This window comes from Cicer arietinum, chromosome 1, assembly GCF_000331145.2.
Source record: "Cicer arietinum cultivar CDC Frontier isolate Library 1 chromosome 1, Cicar.CDCFrontier_v2.0, whole genome shotgun sequence".
Taxonomy (NCBI): domain Eukaryota; kingdom Viridiplantae; phylum Streptophyta; class Magnoliopsida; order Fabales; family Fabaceae; genus Cicer; species Cicer arietinum.
The window spans coordinates 53,159,236-53,177,138 of record NC_021160.2 but is presented as its reverse complement, the minus strand read 5'-3'; the positions used below and the strand labels follow the sequence as shown (position 1 = coordinate 53,177,138).

The window sequence follows — 17,903 nt, the reverse complement described above, 5'->3', positions numbered from 1 at the left end:
TATAATAAAAGGTACTCTCATTATTTATTTAGTACAAACTTTAACAGTTAAAGGTTTGAACAAAACATCACTAAAGAATTCCAGCATCCACTAAAACATCACTGCTTTGTCAGCAAGCACAGCATTGCCTCCAATTTCATGCAACTCCTTTTCTTTCATTTTTCCATCCACTAATTATTTGACATGAAACAATATACCTTCTGTTTAAAATGATATATAACATCATTTAAAATTCATTAAGTCGGAAATTACCTTGTACTTTGTCTTTTTTTCCTTTAGAATTTTCTATATCGAAATCAATACCGTCTAATATCCTTTGTATCGAATTTTGTTAGCAATACTATGTCTATGTCAATGTCATATGATTTATATTTTGAACTCTTTTCTCTCTACCAGCATTAGGTTGATCTGAAAAAAACATTGTTGAGAACAAAAACTTAATCAATGGTAGTCACAGAAGACAAGGATGTAGGATAAAAAAAAAAACTTTTAATATTGATGTGAAATTTCCTTTACTCTAAACTAATTAAATGCACAAAAATAGATCCATCCACCTTACATCTTTTTCATCAATGAAAATGCCGTCCGTGGGGAAGCGTATAAAGTTATAGTATAAACCACCAAAGCATAAGAAATAAAATAAAATAACGATAACAACAAAGGTGAATATATAAAGGATACGCAATTTGATGTTAGAAAAAAGCTAAAACGGTTCTTGAAATCTCACAATTAAGCTTTAGCAAGTATGAAGATCACTAGAGATTGTGTCCACTATAGAACATCATAATTAAATTTTTTGACTTTTTTACTTAAACCAACGCCAAAAGTTAAATTTTACTATCTTTAAGATTTTACTCGCACTAATAATTTCTTAGACAAAATATTATCTTATTTCGTGCCTTTCAAATAATAATAAATCAATTACATAAAACTCTGTCACCTTATAGACTAAATCTAAAAAATGAAATACATGATTTATTGGCTTATTAGATAAGATAGAGCTCACTCCAAGTCAATTAAGAATTGCAAACCACATATCTTTCCATAAAAACACATAAAAAAAATAGACGTTGAATAAATTTCTCAACTACACAACCAAATACATATAAATTATTATTTGATTGCAAAACGCTTCTTCAAAATAAATTATCTTTTGTTGGTAGTCGGTAATTTCATAATCTCTATGCAAACAAAGATATATTCGACGGAATCATTATTTTAGTGTATTCTATGTGTATGATTCCAAATCCACTCATTTGGTTGGTTGAGCAGCAAAAAAGCGTTAGTCACCCATTAACCTACACTGAGTCACCCATTAACACATATACACAGTAACGTGTAATGTTGACATGATTTTGTTTATATAATTAACTAAAATAATTAAATTGTTTAATTTATTATATAAATTCATAATTTATGTTTGTTTAAAAAGTGGTTAATTTTATTTATGATATAAATAAATATAATACTCGTAAATACAGTACAAATATCGATATTGAATACATACTCGTATCAAACATTTTCTTTTATGTTTTTTGTTTTTGTTTTGTGTTCTTAAAAATGTTTTATAATAACCTTCTAAATATTTTGATTTTATATTATCTATCTTATCTTAATAAAGTAACTAACATTATGCTATATGTATATATGCACTAATATCTGTTACTTACTTTAAAAATTCAATAAATGTAACTCGAATAAGTTGATCTAGCGGTAACAGACCATATATTAGATTTGTAAAATGTAAGTTTAATTTTCACTAATATCTTCAAAAGAAATTAAAATAAATTCTTTTGTAAATATTCACTAAATCTAAAGACATATTTTGGACTGATATGCTATTCCGTATTTTTTTTTTATATAAAAAAAATAAAATGAAAGAAATGGGAGGACAAGCACCTCAAGAACAAGAATGGGCCTAAACCCCCACACCAACAGGCCCATAATAAAATAATTAGATTTTGTACCACTTCAATTAGACTTGTACCTCCTCATTTATAATTTTTATTTATTAATTTACTAAAATACTCCTAAAAATAAATAGTAAAAATTAAAATAAAATTCCTTAATTGAGCATACTCCCACATTTTAAAATTTCTGAAAAAAGTAATTTTTTTCTTTAAACCTCTCAAACCAAAAATTTCAAAAATGAAATTTTGATAGTGATTTTAAAAAAGGAAATTTCAGTTTTTGAAATTTTCGATAGTACCTTATTTTTCAGAGAGGTGTCTGTGGCAGTTTGGGTATAGTGAGTACATCCCTTTTACACCGTCAATGCTTGTTGTTCGTGATGTTGATTTTGAATGAAGAAATATGTTTGATCCCTTCTTACTAGGTTGCATCCATTCACATATTCACACAGTGTGTTGAGGGATACTTACAGTGGTATAATAGAATATCTCATCATCGGGTGATTCCTTATGTTGCTGCAACACCTCCCTGTTTTGACGTTCTCTTGGTGGTGGTGGTGATGTTGGTTCTAGTCGTAATGCTAGTGTTGGTGATCCTACTACTGATGTTAGTTCTGGTCCTAGTCACGATGTTGGTGTTGGTGTCCTTGTCCTCAAACCTGAAGCCCCGAGTCTTATTGAATGATATACACACTATTAGATAATGGGTGGTCTTATACAACATAGTTTAGACTCATCATTCTGGCGGTCCTTCCAATGCCATACAATAGAAGCAAAAAATATGATGATTTCAATTTAACATCAACCCAATGACTTTCATTAACAAACTCAATGTTGATAATACTATCACATGATTGGTTTCCATTATGTGCAGAAAAAGTTTTTCTCAATGTGACAAAAATGAGGTTATATTTTGTTGTTATCACGTAACTCATATATGGAATACTCATTCACTTCTTATTGGGTTGGTTTCCCAAATCGTTTAGAAGCAAATAGTTTATCTTGCAAACATTCCTCAAATAATGCATCATATAAAATATGTTTGAACTTAATCTCTTTATACAATTGTCTAGTATTCTTCACTATGACCAAGTAAAGTAGCTATCACACGATATCCACAGTTTCCATTCGCCTTAACATTATCTATGTCTTCAATATGTGGATGAATTAGATGAGACAATTCGTTCATATATTTTCTAACTTCACTCAACACTGGTCGTTGTAAGTCTTGTTTGAGTGTTTGCTGAGAGACTTGTTTAGATGCTTACTGAGAGACCTGTTTAGATGCTTGCTGAGACACTTAAGTAGTTGCATTATTAGAATAAAATGTAACTACATACTAAAAAAATGAAGGATTGTGATCTATGTCAAATTCATTTGACTTTTTACTTTTCTTACTTTTCCCACCACCATTTGTTTTGACCTTATCTAGCAGAGCACTAATTGATATTGTCTTCAAATATGTTATTTCCCACAAATTGCTATTCAATACCTTCATTCCAACAACATTGGATGTTTTCCAAATTATACTCACATTTGATGTAATGTCCAACTCTAAATCATTTTCTAACTTTTCTTTCTCTTGACCACTATTTATGGTTAATTTCCTCCAATGTATATGAACTGCGTCAAATGGGATTAGAACATCTTCCACCTTGTATCGTGCTAATTCACATGTCATGAGAGTTTTTAAGTATACAACGACATGGATCTTTGTCATTATCGACATAGTTTACTCTCTTGTATTTATCAACAATATCAGCTAAAGCTTTCCTTAATATAACTCAAGTTAAATTCTCATAGAATTAATTGTTCTCTATATGCTCTTTGCGACCCTTAGTTGTCTCAAATGATCATTTTTATCTTAATAATTTGCAACCTCAACATTTCATCATATCATCTCATGCCTTACAGAATCTCGTTTACTATGTTCCAAAAATCTCTTCAATGATAAATGAGCAGACTCAACACTAATAATCAAACATAAAAAATAATATTTCAATAAAAAAAAATATATCAAACATGCATGCATAATATTAAACATGTATAAATATAAAACAAAATATAAAGTTTTAATGATATACATATTGATCGTAATATTTCATAGATGCTACACTTAATCAGTCCATGTTTCAATAAATCTTTCCTTGTAAGGAGTCAACCATGTGTCTCTAACGTAATCAAATCAAATCAAATAATATTATCGACACATGTTTGCTCAAACATTTGCATAAATCGCTCGAACTTATTATAACAATAAATAATTTTCCTCCACAAATCTATAATAGGTTTTTGCATGTCCTTCTTCAATATATATTGTTTCCATTTGACTTCAACATTTTTGTTGAATGAAGTTGACAAAGTAAATTTGTTGAAAATGTAAATACAACATTAATTGCATTAATCAAAACAAGTTTCTATGATGACAATCACAATCACATGAGAAAATGAGGTATTTGAAACAAATAACTCTTTTAACTTCTCCAACATTCAATAAAATATTTCTTGACGCTTACAGTCTATGTAAACAAATGCAACGTTGAATGTTAACCCAATTGAGGTTACACCGACAATTTCAAACAACGATAACTTATATTTGTTGGTTTTGTAGGTGCTATTCATGATAAATACAAGATGGAACATGTTCAACAAAGTTAGAGAGTTTGGGTCATCCAAAACATATTCTGGTTGTAGTATTCATGGGTCATATTCCAACAAGCATATTTATCTACTTCAAGTAACTTCAACATATATTGCATCTAATTTTTGGGCCCTTTAAAGTTCCTCCAATATGTGGTTCGTCGCTTATAAATTTGAGAAAAATTAGTCATGTTCTTCTTATCTCAGTCTCTCAAAGATGTCAAGATGTGTCTTGGTACAACATGGTACTTTGTTAGTTAGTCAACATATTTTATATCTTCTTCTTTTAAGCGTCTCATAAACGCATTATTCTCAAAGGTAGTCACTAATTAATGATTGTGAAGTACACACATTAAACTAATAATTTGTTCATCACTATTCTTTAATGATATTTATCTAAATTTAAACGGACAATCACATATTTTAGTTGGAGTCCTTGAGTTACTTTTATTTAACTTATATTTTCCACTTCTATCACAACAGATAATTAATTTTGACTTCATTCCTTTCTTTTCGGTCTCTATGTCCGAACGAGTAATGATAACATCTACTCGATTTTGTCGGTCCACTTCTCTTACCTATGATATGACAACTCTCGTGACTAAAAAAATTTAATCAGTTGTGAATGCTTCAATCAAATTTATACATAATTGTATTTTTTTTTTTTTATCTCTATTTAAAAAAATTAAATAAAATTTCATGTCAAAAACTTCAAAATTTAATTTTTCGAGGAGTAAAGAACTATCGGAATTTCCGATATTCAAATTAGTACTTTAAAATATATTGATATTTCAAAAATCTAAAATCTTTTGTCAATTCTAAAAAATTTATATCTGAGTATTTTGAAAATAAATTTTTGTTAGCGTTAATTTGTGTATAAAATAGGCTAAATTGCATTCGTGGTCCTTTAACTTAATTTCAGGTAACGTTTTAGTCATTTATCTTCTTTTTTTCTCGATTTAGTCCTTTATTCCTAAAAATATCAAATAAAGTATGAAAATATGAGTTTATTTGAAGATTTGCGTTATGAATTTGATGAAATTTGTATTATATTGAAGAATATAATTAATTTTATGAGTTTTGATTAAATTTTTTTTTTGAATTTTTGTATAAAAAAGGATATCATTGTTGAAATTTTAAAACATAAAATATCAAATGGTCACTTAAAATTAAAATAAAGGACCAAATCGAAAAAAAAAAGATAAAAGACTAAAACGTTACCTGAAATTAAGTTAAGGGACCTCGAATGTAATTTAACCTATAAAATATTAGAAAAATAATTTACGTATTGAAAATTTTGGTGGAAGGAGTATGATTTTTAAACCATTTTTCTACGATAAATAAAAATATATTTTTTTACTTATTAAAAAGGTGCAAGTCTATTTGAAGGGGTGCATAATCAAATTTTCTTGGACATCGGCGCAAAATAGCGTTGCGTAGCCATCGATCACTCACTAAGCAAAAACCGTATCCAAGATATCGCCACATGGATTGAAACGAAGATCTTAAAAGGTCATAGAAATTTTGAATACGAAGCCAAGCGCGCAACGATAAATTCACACTAGACAACGGTGGTCCCCACCCATGTGGCAACGGGACAAGTTCAAAAATCTACGGGACCTACTTTCCCACGACACCACTCCCACCCAGCCCCGTCTAAACGTCGTCGTTTTATTGAAAGAACTCACTTCACTCCTCAAGTCGCACGTGCCAACTAAAGAGAGAGAGACTGTTCAAAAAAAATTCAAAAACCTTCTTTTTTTTCTTCTTCTTTACTTCATTCATTTTCAATTCGCCAACAATAACTTGACTGTTGCTGCCAACGTATCTAAAATCTATCTCCTCCTATATCTTCGGTTTCACTCATTTCTTACTCATTCCATTTCGTTAACGCTCCGATCTGATTTCACTCCAAGATGAACGGGGGAGGGAGACAGGGACTTAGATCTAGTGGTGCTACCGGCGTCCACCACCACCGTCAGTACTCTGATAACTTCCTCGACGGCGCCTCCACCGGTAACAGATGGCTCCAATCTGCCGGCCTTCAACATCTCCAATCCAATCCCCTCCAGGTTCGTTTTATTAATTTCTTATTTCTTTCTTTTCGCCGTTAATAACGATCTTATTGCTAATTATTTTGATTTCATTTGAATCATTTGATCTAATGAGATTCTCTATGAAAATAGGATTATAATTTGTACGGCGGCGGAGCGCAGGGAGGGAGAATGTATAGGAATGCTCAGAGAAGCTATAACGGAGGAGGGAGTGATTATTATATGGAACCTTCCTCGCCGCCTGATGCTTACCGTGCCTCGACTCATAAGATGAACGGTGAAGACTCAACCGGTGATTTCAGCCCTGGCTTGTTGGATCTGCATTCATTTGACACTGAACTTCTTCCTGAGGTTGTTGTTGTTGTTATTCAATTTCATTGTCCGTACTGCACTTTTTTCTATTTGGCCTTACATTGACACTATTTGTCCTTGGATATGTTCACACTATGTGAAATTTGAATTTATGGTTAGCTTTTGTGGAAAATGTTACAGTGGATTCAGCAGATCCTTTGCCCTAATTTTGATGTTTAACAATTCATTCCTTTTTATATGATGTTAGGTTTAATTAAACTCACTTCCTCAATCTGGTTGTGAAAGTTGATTTGTTTTTATATATGCTGATCATATAGATATAAAAAATATCAGGTTAACCTGTTCTCAACTAGTACCATTGATCCCTAATTTTCTCATTGGAAGAAGATGATCATGCATTGCAAAGTTTAAATTTGCTTATAATTTGTTTATCTCTATTGTGGTAGATGCCAGCCTCCAATGCATATGAGTCTAGTTCTCTGTATCAACCTATCCGGGGTAGAAGAAGCTTTGATGACTCTGAACCTTACATGATGGGCAAACAGACTGCTAAAGCTCGTGCTCCTGACAACACATTGAAAAGTTTACCTGCTGACAAAGAGAAGTCTAGTTCTGTGGCAAAGATTAAAGTTGTGGTATGTCGTCTTGCTTATCTCAATTTATCATGCATGTTTCATTTTACTTGTTTCGTTTACTTTCCATTTTAAATGTTTTTGTTGACTGTTTCCTGGTAAATTTGAAACTTTTTTCATAAAGACTGCATTAGCAAGCAGTTGGCACAATACCCAAATTAGTACTTAATGCCTTACTGGTAGAACTAAATTTAAAATTGGTACAATGAACAGAAAGTGAAAATGAAATCTTGTCCAGTTGTGAAGAGCATTTAAATTTTGTTTGGCTGATATTTGCATGTCACTTCTAATGCAGGTTCGTAAGAGACCATTGAATAAGAAAGAACTAGCAAAGAATGAGGAAGACATTATAGAGACATATGCCAATTCTTTAACAGTGCACGAAACTAAACTGAAGGTGAGTATGATTATCTGTATTTTATTTCAGAAATTAAATAGCTTTCAAAAGTATGAAATGAACCAAGGTAATAATATTTTTCACTAGCTTCCTCACATGTAACTTCTTATGAAAAGGTTTTTGCATGATAATTCTAGATGTTTTATATTTGAAGATTTTAAAATCTATATGCCTTACAGGTTGACTTAACTCAGTACTTAGAGAAGCATGAATTTGTTTTTGATGCTGTCTTGAATGAAGAGGTTACGAATGATGAGGTAACTATAATTTGGTTCAGTGATCAGTTCAGTTCAGTTCAGAATAATGATTGACAGCACATATGATATATCCATGCTTGTTTAACTATTTATATAACCTTTTTGTTTTTTTAGGTGTATCGTGAAACAGTGGAACCCATTGTTCCAATCATCTTTGAACGCACTAAGGCAACTTGCTTTGCTTACGGGCAAACAGGTGATAACAGCATCTCATATTTGATTTGATTTATGTTCTGAAAATAGTCTCTGTTTATGTCTATTTATGAAGTGATACTTCCACTTCAAAAATCATATATCTCTAACAAAGTGATACTTCCATTACTCTTGAGGCTATAAATCAATCTTGCCAACTTTCATTTCTTTGAATACATATGTATAAGTTATCTCTTTGGTTATTTATATTTAAATCTTGCGTTTTTATATTTTTATTTTGTTTGAGTATGGTGAAATTTTATAGATATTCCTAAATCAATGCTTGCATTTTGTTTAATGTCAAAGATAAATTCTTGATATTTCACTTCACGCCGACTTGACTTTGACAATTTGTACTATGAGCAAACTTCTAAATACCTTCATTTGCTTCTCTAGGAAGTGGAAAAACGTATACAATGAAGCCATTGCCGCTTAAAGCATCAAGGGACATCCTAAGATTGATGCATCATACATACCGGAACCAAGGATTTCAGTTGTTCGTGAGCTTCTTTGAAATATATGGCGGGAAGCTCTATGATCTCCTTAATGAGAGAAAGTAAGTCAAATTCTTTCACATTTGTTCCATTAGTCTATGTGTTCATGTGGTTAAAAGTTGTATTTTTGCAGAAAGCTTTGCATGAGGGAGGATGGTAAGCAGCAAGTTTGCATTGTTGGCTTGCAAGAGTACCGAGTAGCAGATGTGGAGAACATCAAAGAACTGATCGAGAGAGGTAGTGCCACAAGAAGTACAGGAACAACGGGTGCGAATGAAGAATCCTCACGGTCTCACGCAATACTTCAACTTGCTATCAAGAGGTCAGTTGATGGCAATGAATCCAAACCTCCTCGACTTGTTGGCAAGCTCTCCTTCATAGATCTTGCTGGAAGTGAACGAGGAGCGGATACCACTGACAATGACAAACAGACAAGGTATGCTTGAATGGATAAGGCGGATCTATGTTTTTACTTTTCTCAAAAAATTCCTTAGGAATTTAAATTAGATTGAATTCCGCTCCGATTTTGGCCACATACTCTGTTATCAAAGCCAAAGATATATCAGGTCTGGGATGCTATCATGAATTATATGCATCCTTCATGCATTTCAATACTTGTCTGATGAATTATTTTTTATTTCATGGTTGTTTCCAATTATACAATGCAGAATAGAAGGGGCTGAAATCAATAAGAGCTTACTCGCCCTTAAGGAATGCATAAGAGCTCTTGATAATGACCAAGGACACATCCCTTTCAGGGGAAGTAAACTGACTGAAGTTTTGAGGGATTCTTTTGTTGGCAATTCCCGCACTGTTATGATATCATGCATATCTCCAAGCTCTGGTTCATGTGAGCACACTCTGAATACATTAAGATATGCAGACAGGTAACTATGATTTTTTAAACGTTCTATACTCCTTCAAACCACCAACACCACACCTCACACACACAGACACAATAGTGGAATACAGCCACTGACTTAACAAAAGGATAAAGAAAATCCATGATTTCATCGTTACAATCTGAACTAAAATCCAGGGTGAAAAGCTTATCGAAAGGCAACAACTCAAAGAAGGATGTTCTATCTTCAAATTTCAACCTTAAAGAATCAATTACAGTTCCCTTATCTTCTGTTACTGCACCGGCCTATGAGGATCACACAGCTGATGCATGGCATGATGAAAATGAAGGAGATGATTTTAGCCCCCCTGAAGAGTACTATGAGCAGGTTAAACCATCGTTGAAGAAAAATGGAAGGATGGATTCATATGCAATGACAGATGAAAGATTGAAGAAACCTAGTGGTCTGGTCAAATGGAAGGACCTCCCAAGAGTTGAACCTAAAATCACTAATCCAGAGGATGATTTAAGTGCCCTTTTACAGGTGATTTACTGGTTACGAGATAATGATCATTATTGTATATAAAAACCTTGTGCTCGTTGTTACCTAAATCATGTCATAATTTCAGGAAGAAGAGGATCTTGTAAATGCTCACCGAACACAAGTAGAGGAGACCATGAATATTGTTAAAGAGGTATTAAATTGTCTCTACTATTATCCTATCATTTCACGGGTCTTAGCCTTCCAAATAATTAACTAGTTATGAAATGGCTTCAGTTTAGATGATAATACTCCCCAAAACATAGTGTCGTTAGTTTTATGATGGGAGTAATGTGTGCATCAATGATTCTTTTAATTAATAGAGCTTAATCAAGTATTTAGCACATATTGGCTTCAAGCACATTGATATACTCATCAAACTTCAATTTGTTAATCTCTTAATGAATGTTGCCCATGGTTTTAGTTTTAGCATTTGTTTATTCTAGGAAAAATAAACAACTTCTGGAACAGAGATAAACAAATTCCTAAACACCCTTGCCACTGCTTCCTACCAAGGAATGATTCAACACCCATTGTTTTTCCAAATTCTTATTTTATCGGGCACTTGACATGCAGGAGATGAATCTCTTAGTCGAAGCGGATCAACCGGGAAATCAGTTGGACGATTACGTAACAAGACTAAATGCCATTCTTTCTCAGAAGGCTGCTGGCATTCTGCAGTTGCAAAACCGTTTAGCTCATTTCCAGAAACGTTTAAAGGAGCATAATGTTTTGGTTTCATCCACTGGTTACTAGTATCATTTAAAAAAGACTCCTAGTGAAAAAAAATTATTTAAGGTGGTTGGAATCATGCACTTCTGTGATTCAGTTGGATTTACAAGGTCTGGAATATGCCGTGGCACTATTTTGAGTTGATTTATCATATGATTTTGTTCCTTGGCAACTACTTGGGAAACTGGAGAATGGAGTTTTAATTTTTTTTTTCTTCTCATTTTACCCTGCGAAGAATGTAGACATGTATTGGTTTTAAGTGTAGCTGTCTATGCAATGTATAAAGCTCTCAATTGATGTTTGATTGATCAATGGAATTATGGAATACCAAATACCTATATTTTTCACAAATTCCTCTATTTTTTTGACTATTTGAAGTTAACCACTTGGTAAAACTATTGATGTTTTGAATGACTAGTTAATAATTTTAAAGGTCATTTACATTTGATGTACAACTATCTGTAAGTCGTGCTAGCCACCCACAAATTTGTGTATCTCACTGCATTAAAAATAAATGATTTAATTCATATGCATTGAAGTTGTATAGCTTTTTTGAAATTGTATAGATTTTTGCATGGGCAATCAATCTCAAGTTAAGTTCGGGAGTCAATTTTCTTGCATAACTGAAGGAGGAGAGTTAAATTCAATTTATATGTCAAATATTTCAATGTTCTCAAATTGGTAGTTTATTCTCCCACATCCTAATGCTAGATTGATCAATCTGGATGTGTAATTTGGAGGCTTTTGAAAATATAAGGGGTGAGAAAAGAAGTTACTTTCGACTTTTTTATAGAAATATTTGTGATGTTTTTAAAATTACATATTCTATAGTGCTTAATTTTTGCATTTTAGTGTTTAGTGATTCTTCATACTTAAATCCCTTCACTTCACTTTTGATCCATATTTTACTCTTAAGAAGTGAGAGAGATATATGTTTTCACTTTACTTTTTACCCATATTTTACAAGTGAAAGAAATGTATATGATGTGATACGTTTTTATTATCAATTATAGAACTGTTTAGAACTTATTTATGTAAAATATCAATTGTAAATTCATGAATTTTTAGTTTTGACTTGAATCCAGCCTAGAAAATAGAGAAATACTGAGTAGGTATGTGACTTGGTCATGGTTTGAGTAAGAAAAGTGAGTCACAAGTTGCATAAAAAATCTCTATCGTTAGCATTAACCAAGATATATTGATTCTTATGTTTGTATCTTGATCAATTAATAAGTAGTGTGCAATTAAGTTACAGAAGTTAAATGAAAATTGTACTAATCCCTTAGTGTTAGAGAAAAAATGTGTCTTACTCAAAATTTTAGCTCAATTTAATCTAATAATCATCCATTTAAAACAACCAAAATTTCAGCAAACATCAAAATAAAGTTAATTCGTTGTAAGCAACGGCAATCATTCAAGTACCCAATTTTATCCAAGGCAACAATAATCGCCTATTGAAGAAGATAATGGTTACAAGCTTCAATTTTTCAATCTTTCTCCTTACATAAACCCTAGTTATGACTTTTCGAATGACAATTTAACTCAAATTTTGAACTCAATTGCAGAGCCTTCAAGTGAAGACTCTCCCAAAAATATTCATATACCGCTTTTGATAATGAATACACGGTATTCTTTAGTAAAAGGCGAAATAATAGTTCACTATGTACTCATTACACGGTTTCGTATTTTGATAAATTTTAAGTTTGTAATCATTTATACAATAAACAATTCACTTTCGTATATACTAAAGCCGATATGGGCTCCGTTAATAAAAGACACATTGCACCCAAGCTTTGTTTACCAAGCAAAGTTAAACAACTAAAGTTAAGTTTAGCAATTTCTTTGTACTTGTTTTCTATCAAATTCCTAGTACTAAATGCTTGAGCGTGAAATTTTTTGAACTCTTTTTACATCAGTTTCTAACACGTGAGAAGAACATATGAATCTTCTTTCTCATTTAGAGATATGATAAACAAAATAAAGTTGAGATACTCTCCTGTATATGGATGCATTAAATTTTTCATTTATAATTGCCCTATAGTTAAATTTGAGATCTTTTAATTAGTTATAAATTACTACACACTTGAATTCATTTGTGTTCTATCATCTTCATATAGATTAACCAAACAAAATTTCAAAATTCTATTAAGATCAAGCATCACTAACAATTGAGAAAGAAGCCGTAGACTCAAATAAAAGTTTCAAGATGGAAAAATTCTAAGTAATTCATTATAGATAAAATTTACAATATAAATTCAAATCAAGCATGAACCAACCAGAGAGAAAAAAAAAACAACAATAAAGTTTAAACCAAACAAACTCAAACCTTTCAACATACTAGTTGAATAAAAATAAGAGAGACAAAACATATTTCATATACACCACAAGAATTATATAAGATTAATGTTATCTACAACCTGATTGAGCCAAGTCTTCTTCCCTTTGACTTTGATTTTTTGATGCTGACAGAGGATTGTGATGAATCAGAGAATTCAGAGTGCATGTCAGTGAAAAACTTGTCAACAATATCTAAATAAACAGGACTATTGAGTCTTGAATAATAATGAATTGCTTCTTCTATATCTAGCACTTGTTCAACATCACCTGAATCAATCATTTCAAATTCCTTCATCTTCAATGCCAATTCATGATTCTTCTTCCCTTTCTCTTTTTTCTCTTTCACTACATTTTCAGTAACAAAACTCACATGCTTTTTTTCAGCATTCTCTTCCATTGCTTGTTCTCTAGACATCTTCATGCTTATCTCATTGTTCTTGTTCATTCTATTCAGATCAGACTGAAGAATGTCATAAAACTCATTGTAGAATTGATCACTTGTGTGTGTTTTTGAATTTCCAAATGGGTTGGAGGAAAGTGATCTAGGTAATTTTTGGTACCCACCAAAGATGAAACATTTGAAGTTTTTGAGTGTTTTTTGAAGTAAAAACTTGGTCTTGCGAATGGTTTCTCTTAGAAGCATTTGTAGTTTTTTGTTGTGATTTTTTTTTCTTTCTCTCTAGTTTTTGTGTATTCTCCAATTTTGTTTTCACTTAGATTTGCATATAAAGTAACGTGTATGTAGGTAGTTGGTAACTATTCCTAAGGTTGTCAAAAGAGAAAATCAATTGTCCTCTAAAGGGTTGTGTTGTATTTCTTTGTCTATGTTTCAACTCTACCTTTTACTCTTTTAGTTTATAGCATCTCATGCTCTGTCATTTTCAATCCTTTTATCTTTTTCTTTCTCTTCTCTCTTTATATGATACCTCACTCATTCCATAGTATATTTCACATTAGTTCATTTCACTAATTCAAAGAAAATAACATAAATGAAATATAGATAATAACAAGTTTATTGAATTATTCTTATTAAACAATGTCACAAATATAAAGTGAAATTTAATAATTTACGAATGAATGATACATGAAATACTAATTAAAAATTAAAATAATTAATATTACATTAATTCTCAAAGATCAAGGTTCTATGCAGTCGATTATTTCTAATTGCATTCGTATATCGAGACCATCCGATTAAGATTAAAAGGTTCAGATTTCAAACTGGAAATTTTATTTTTAAAATAATCACAATCCGACATTAAAATTTGAATCGTTTGGTCTTGATTAAACGGTCCAGATATACTAATCGTAATGCAGTTAACTACAGTGTCTAGATTCAATTATCAGAGGGCTAAAGTATTTAGAGTCCCATCACTTCAAGAGATTTTTCCCACAATTCTTGTGGTTGTTCCTTTTTAATTGGGTTAAAGATCATTATAGAAAAGAATATAAGTTTGGGGACTTTAGTATCTAATTTATGCCTAATATTTTTTGTTTTTGACTAGGTGCTGGTTTAAAGTGCAGTGGCATTGATTAAGATGCAAAGCTAAAGGTAGAAAAGATTAAAACAAGAACTTGTGTACTAACACCTTGTTGTTAGCAAAATTTGAAACCTAAGGACCCCTAAATCAAATTTTCAATTAATTCCTTAAGGGGTCAATATATGCTTTTTACCATGCAAATTTGTTTTCATCAGCATCAGCTAGAAAGCTACTGAAAATTCACTATATGTCTTGGTCACATACCAAACCCGGATAGGTTAGGGGAATTATATCTTAATTGTTATATGTTCCCTATATCTCTAATCTCTGCACGCCGTAAGTGACTTAACACATTCAAACAATTAATAATTGGGTGACAGTCCGATCGAGATCCGACCGTTGAGATCTCAAATTTGGTTATCTATGTTCTAAAAAATCAATAAAATATTTAAGATATGGACCATCTAATCTCAATCAAACGGTCACGTAGTTATTGACTGTGTGAATGCACTTACTACACCAAATCCAAATTGGTATGTCCCTAGACCTTAATTGTAGAGAAGACATGCATGGTCCCCAATCTAGAGTCCGGTTGGCAATTGAGAAATGAGAAGTGAGAATTAAATATAAAGATAAGGTAAGGTGCATTCCATTTCATGTACTGTATGGTCACTATTGGACAGTGGCCAGTTTTTTAAGTCCTTCACCCACCTCTCTGTCTCAAATTGTAAGGTTGAAAGTGCAAGAGACACTAATGCCACATAATTGTTTCATTCTACTGAACTGTAATAACTGATATAACTGTAGAAGCATGAACACGGGTTGTGTGTGATAAAATTGCATCTCTCCTTGCAAACATTTATTTATGAGTGATAAGAAACTCATACATCTAAGCAAACTAAATGTTAAATATTTGATTTTTAAATTTTACGTATAGAGAAAATTTGGTTGGAATATGATAATTTATTGTGTGCTCAACAAATTCAACGTAAGAATACTAAGCTGGTGGTAGATACTTCATAGCTATAATACGATAAAAGAAATACTCCAACATAAGTACATAACCCTTTTGTTGTTTAACTTGGACTTAATGTTATTGATTCAAATTAGAGGAGAAAGAACGTTAAATAAAAAATAGAGAATTGTAGAGATGTTGTAGAAAATCTTGCAGTAATAGATCTAAATACATATTAATTTGACTTATATTGTCGAAGGTCGTGCTCCTACATGGAAGGGAGTTAAAAAGTTCAATAATTATCTTCATTATTTTGGCCCTTACACATATAAACCAATGACAAATTTTATTCAGATTTGAGAGCCAATTAAATCTGTTGGTTGGGTGTTTGTAACATTTGTGACACCAAAACCTATATTTGTCTATAGTTATTTATAGAGTAAATGTACAAGATCTTTAAATTTGCAAATGTATTGTAAAAGCTTTCCAAACACAAATGGCAACATGTTTCCTAACAATGCCCAAATTTCCTTATTTCTTACCGTTTGCTCATTTTGTTCTATGATCTCTTGCACGTTCTTAAATTGAGAATCACTTCATATTCATTTTTTTTTTTCAAAGAAAAGGTAAATAGGTATCACTAGAGTCAATCTTTTCAATTAAGTGGCTCACTCTAACAATCATCTTTAATGTTGAATACTATTAAAACGGTAAAGATAAAATACAAAATAAGTAATAGTACAATAGTCGAACAAAATACGTTAAAAGAATCTAAAACAAAGAAGTTTAATGATACTTTTATAAAATTCATCCGAAATAAAAGAAGGAACAACATAACATTCAACTAAAGAAACATCAACTTGAAAATATCAAAATTAGTCAAACAAATCGGCGCAAGAATTACTCTCGTGCGGAGAATTGATGCAAGGGTCTTGTTCGCTTTTACACATGTATTTAATCAAATATCACCATATAGATATTTATTGGAATATTTAGGGAACTATATAGTAAAATAATTTCCATGTAATTTGATTGAATGAATTACAAAAAAATATTTATATCATCAAACAATAAAAGAAAAGGTATATTTAACTTAAATGATATTTTTGTTGTGGCTAAAAAAAGTTACCACGGATCAAATTATATATACTTTATTGCGACGTCACAAATTATTAATTAATCATTTTGCGTATTGTAACACGTAAATTTGAAATTAAATACAATATTTTAATTGGTGTTTTAAACTTTTCAAAAAATTATTATTTTAAAATATATTTAGACTTCAAAAAAATTTGCAGAACAAATAAATCTAAAAAAGACACACCAATTAACATTTAATTAAAATATTTTACATCTCATAAAGTAAAAAAAAAGGTTAAAATTTAAATAAAATTATTATTAGCATTAAAAATACCTATGCCTTTTTTATCAAGTTATTTTTCTAGAATTCATTTTAAGTTATAATAGTGTTGAGATTCAATCTTCTCAGTCCAAACTCAATTTGTTTCAATAATTTTTATTTTATTTTATTTTTCAACTATTTTTCATTGGATCAAAAATTTATGTCACATAGATCATATATATATTATACAAATATAAAATTATTTGATATGTTATTGAGATATATTAATATTGACGAGTTTCAATAACATATAAAACAATTTTAGATTTTGTATAAAATTTTATGTGCGTGTATACGATATAATTTTCAATCCAACGAAAAAATTGAAAAATAAAATAAAATAATAATAAATAAAAATGATTTGGATCAAAAGGATCCAAACTCAATAGTGTTGGACGACCATATTGAGATTTCATTTACGAGTTTGGCTCATAGCAATCGATATCTCTCACAATCATCTATATTTTTCTTAATTTTATTATTTCCCCCAAAAAATTGATTTAGATTGAAAGTTTATATTACAAAGACCATGCACTTAAATTTTATACAAATATAAAATTATTTAATATGTTATTAAATTATATTAAAATCAATGTCTTATACATTTATATTGAATATCATTAATTTTCAACAATTTCAATAACATATCAAATGATTTTAAATTTATATAAATTTTTACTTGCATGAATGACCTCTATGATACAAACTTTTGATTTAATGATTTTT

General features: G+C 30.8%; 2 protein-coding genes and 1 non-coding gene across 3 annotated transcripts; 1 reads left to right on the top strand and 2 right to left on the bottom strand.

Moving 5' to 3' along the window:
• The first annotated feature begins 6,269 nt into the window (after window positions 1-6,269).
• LOC101508265 (kinesin-like protein KIN-13B) lies at window positions 6,270-11,353 on the top strand. Its single transcript, XM_004486680.4, has 12 exons — window positions 6,270-6,622; window positions 6,737-6,955; window positions 7,363-7,551; window positions 7,844-7,945; window positions 8,125-8,202; window positions 8,317-8,398; window positions 8,791-8,950; window positions 9,022-9,324; window positions 9,557-9,775; window positions 9,928-10,273; window positions 10,359-10,424; window positions 10,847-11,353. The coding sequence occupies exons 1-12, from the start codon at window positions 6,467-6,469 to the stop codon at window positions 11,024-11,026; spliced, it is 2,100 nt and encodes a 699-aa protein (XP_004486737.1). The 5' UTR covers window positions 6,270-6,466; the 3' UTR covers window positions 11,027-11,353.
• A 1,213-nt stretch (window positions 11,354-12,566) lies between these two features.
• LOC113785258 (U5 spliceosomal RNA) lies at window positions 12,567-12,683 on the bottom strand. The gene has a single exon (XR_003471399.1). It is a non-coding gene; the product is annotated as a U5 spliceosomal RNA (small nuclear RNA).
• A 526-nt stretch (window positions 12,684-13,209) lies between these two features.
• On the bottom strand, window positions 13,210-14,228 carry LOC101508588 (uncharacterized). The gene has a single exon (XM_004486681.4). It carries the CDS (start codon window positions 13,980-13,982, stop codon window positions 13,413-13,415), a length of 570 nt encoding a protein of 189 aa, XP_004486738.1. The 5' UTR covers window positions 13,983-14,228; the 3' UTR covers window positions 13,210-13,412.
• Window positions 14,229-17,903: the final 3,675 nt, after the last annotated feature.

Bases quoted from the DNA above. Each gene is read 5' to 3' on its own strand.
- LOC101508265 (XM_004486680.4), top strand. From the start codon at position 6,467: ATGAACGGGGGAGGGAGACAGGGACTTAGATCTAGTGGTGCTACCGGC. The intron at 7,552-7,843 runs GTATGTCGTCTT...CTTCTAATGCAG, and splicing joins TGGCAAAGATTAAAGTTGTG to GTTCGTAAGAGACCATTGAA. The intron at 8,951-9,021 runs GTAAGTCAAATT...GTATTTTTGCAG, and splicing joins GATCTCCTTAATGAGAGAAA to AAAGCTTTGCATGAGGGAGG.
- LOC101508588 (XM_004486681.4), bottom strand. From the start codon at position 13,982: ATGCTTCTAAGAGAAACCATTCGCAAGACCAAGTTTTTACTTCAAAAA.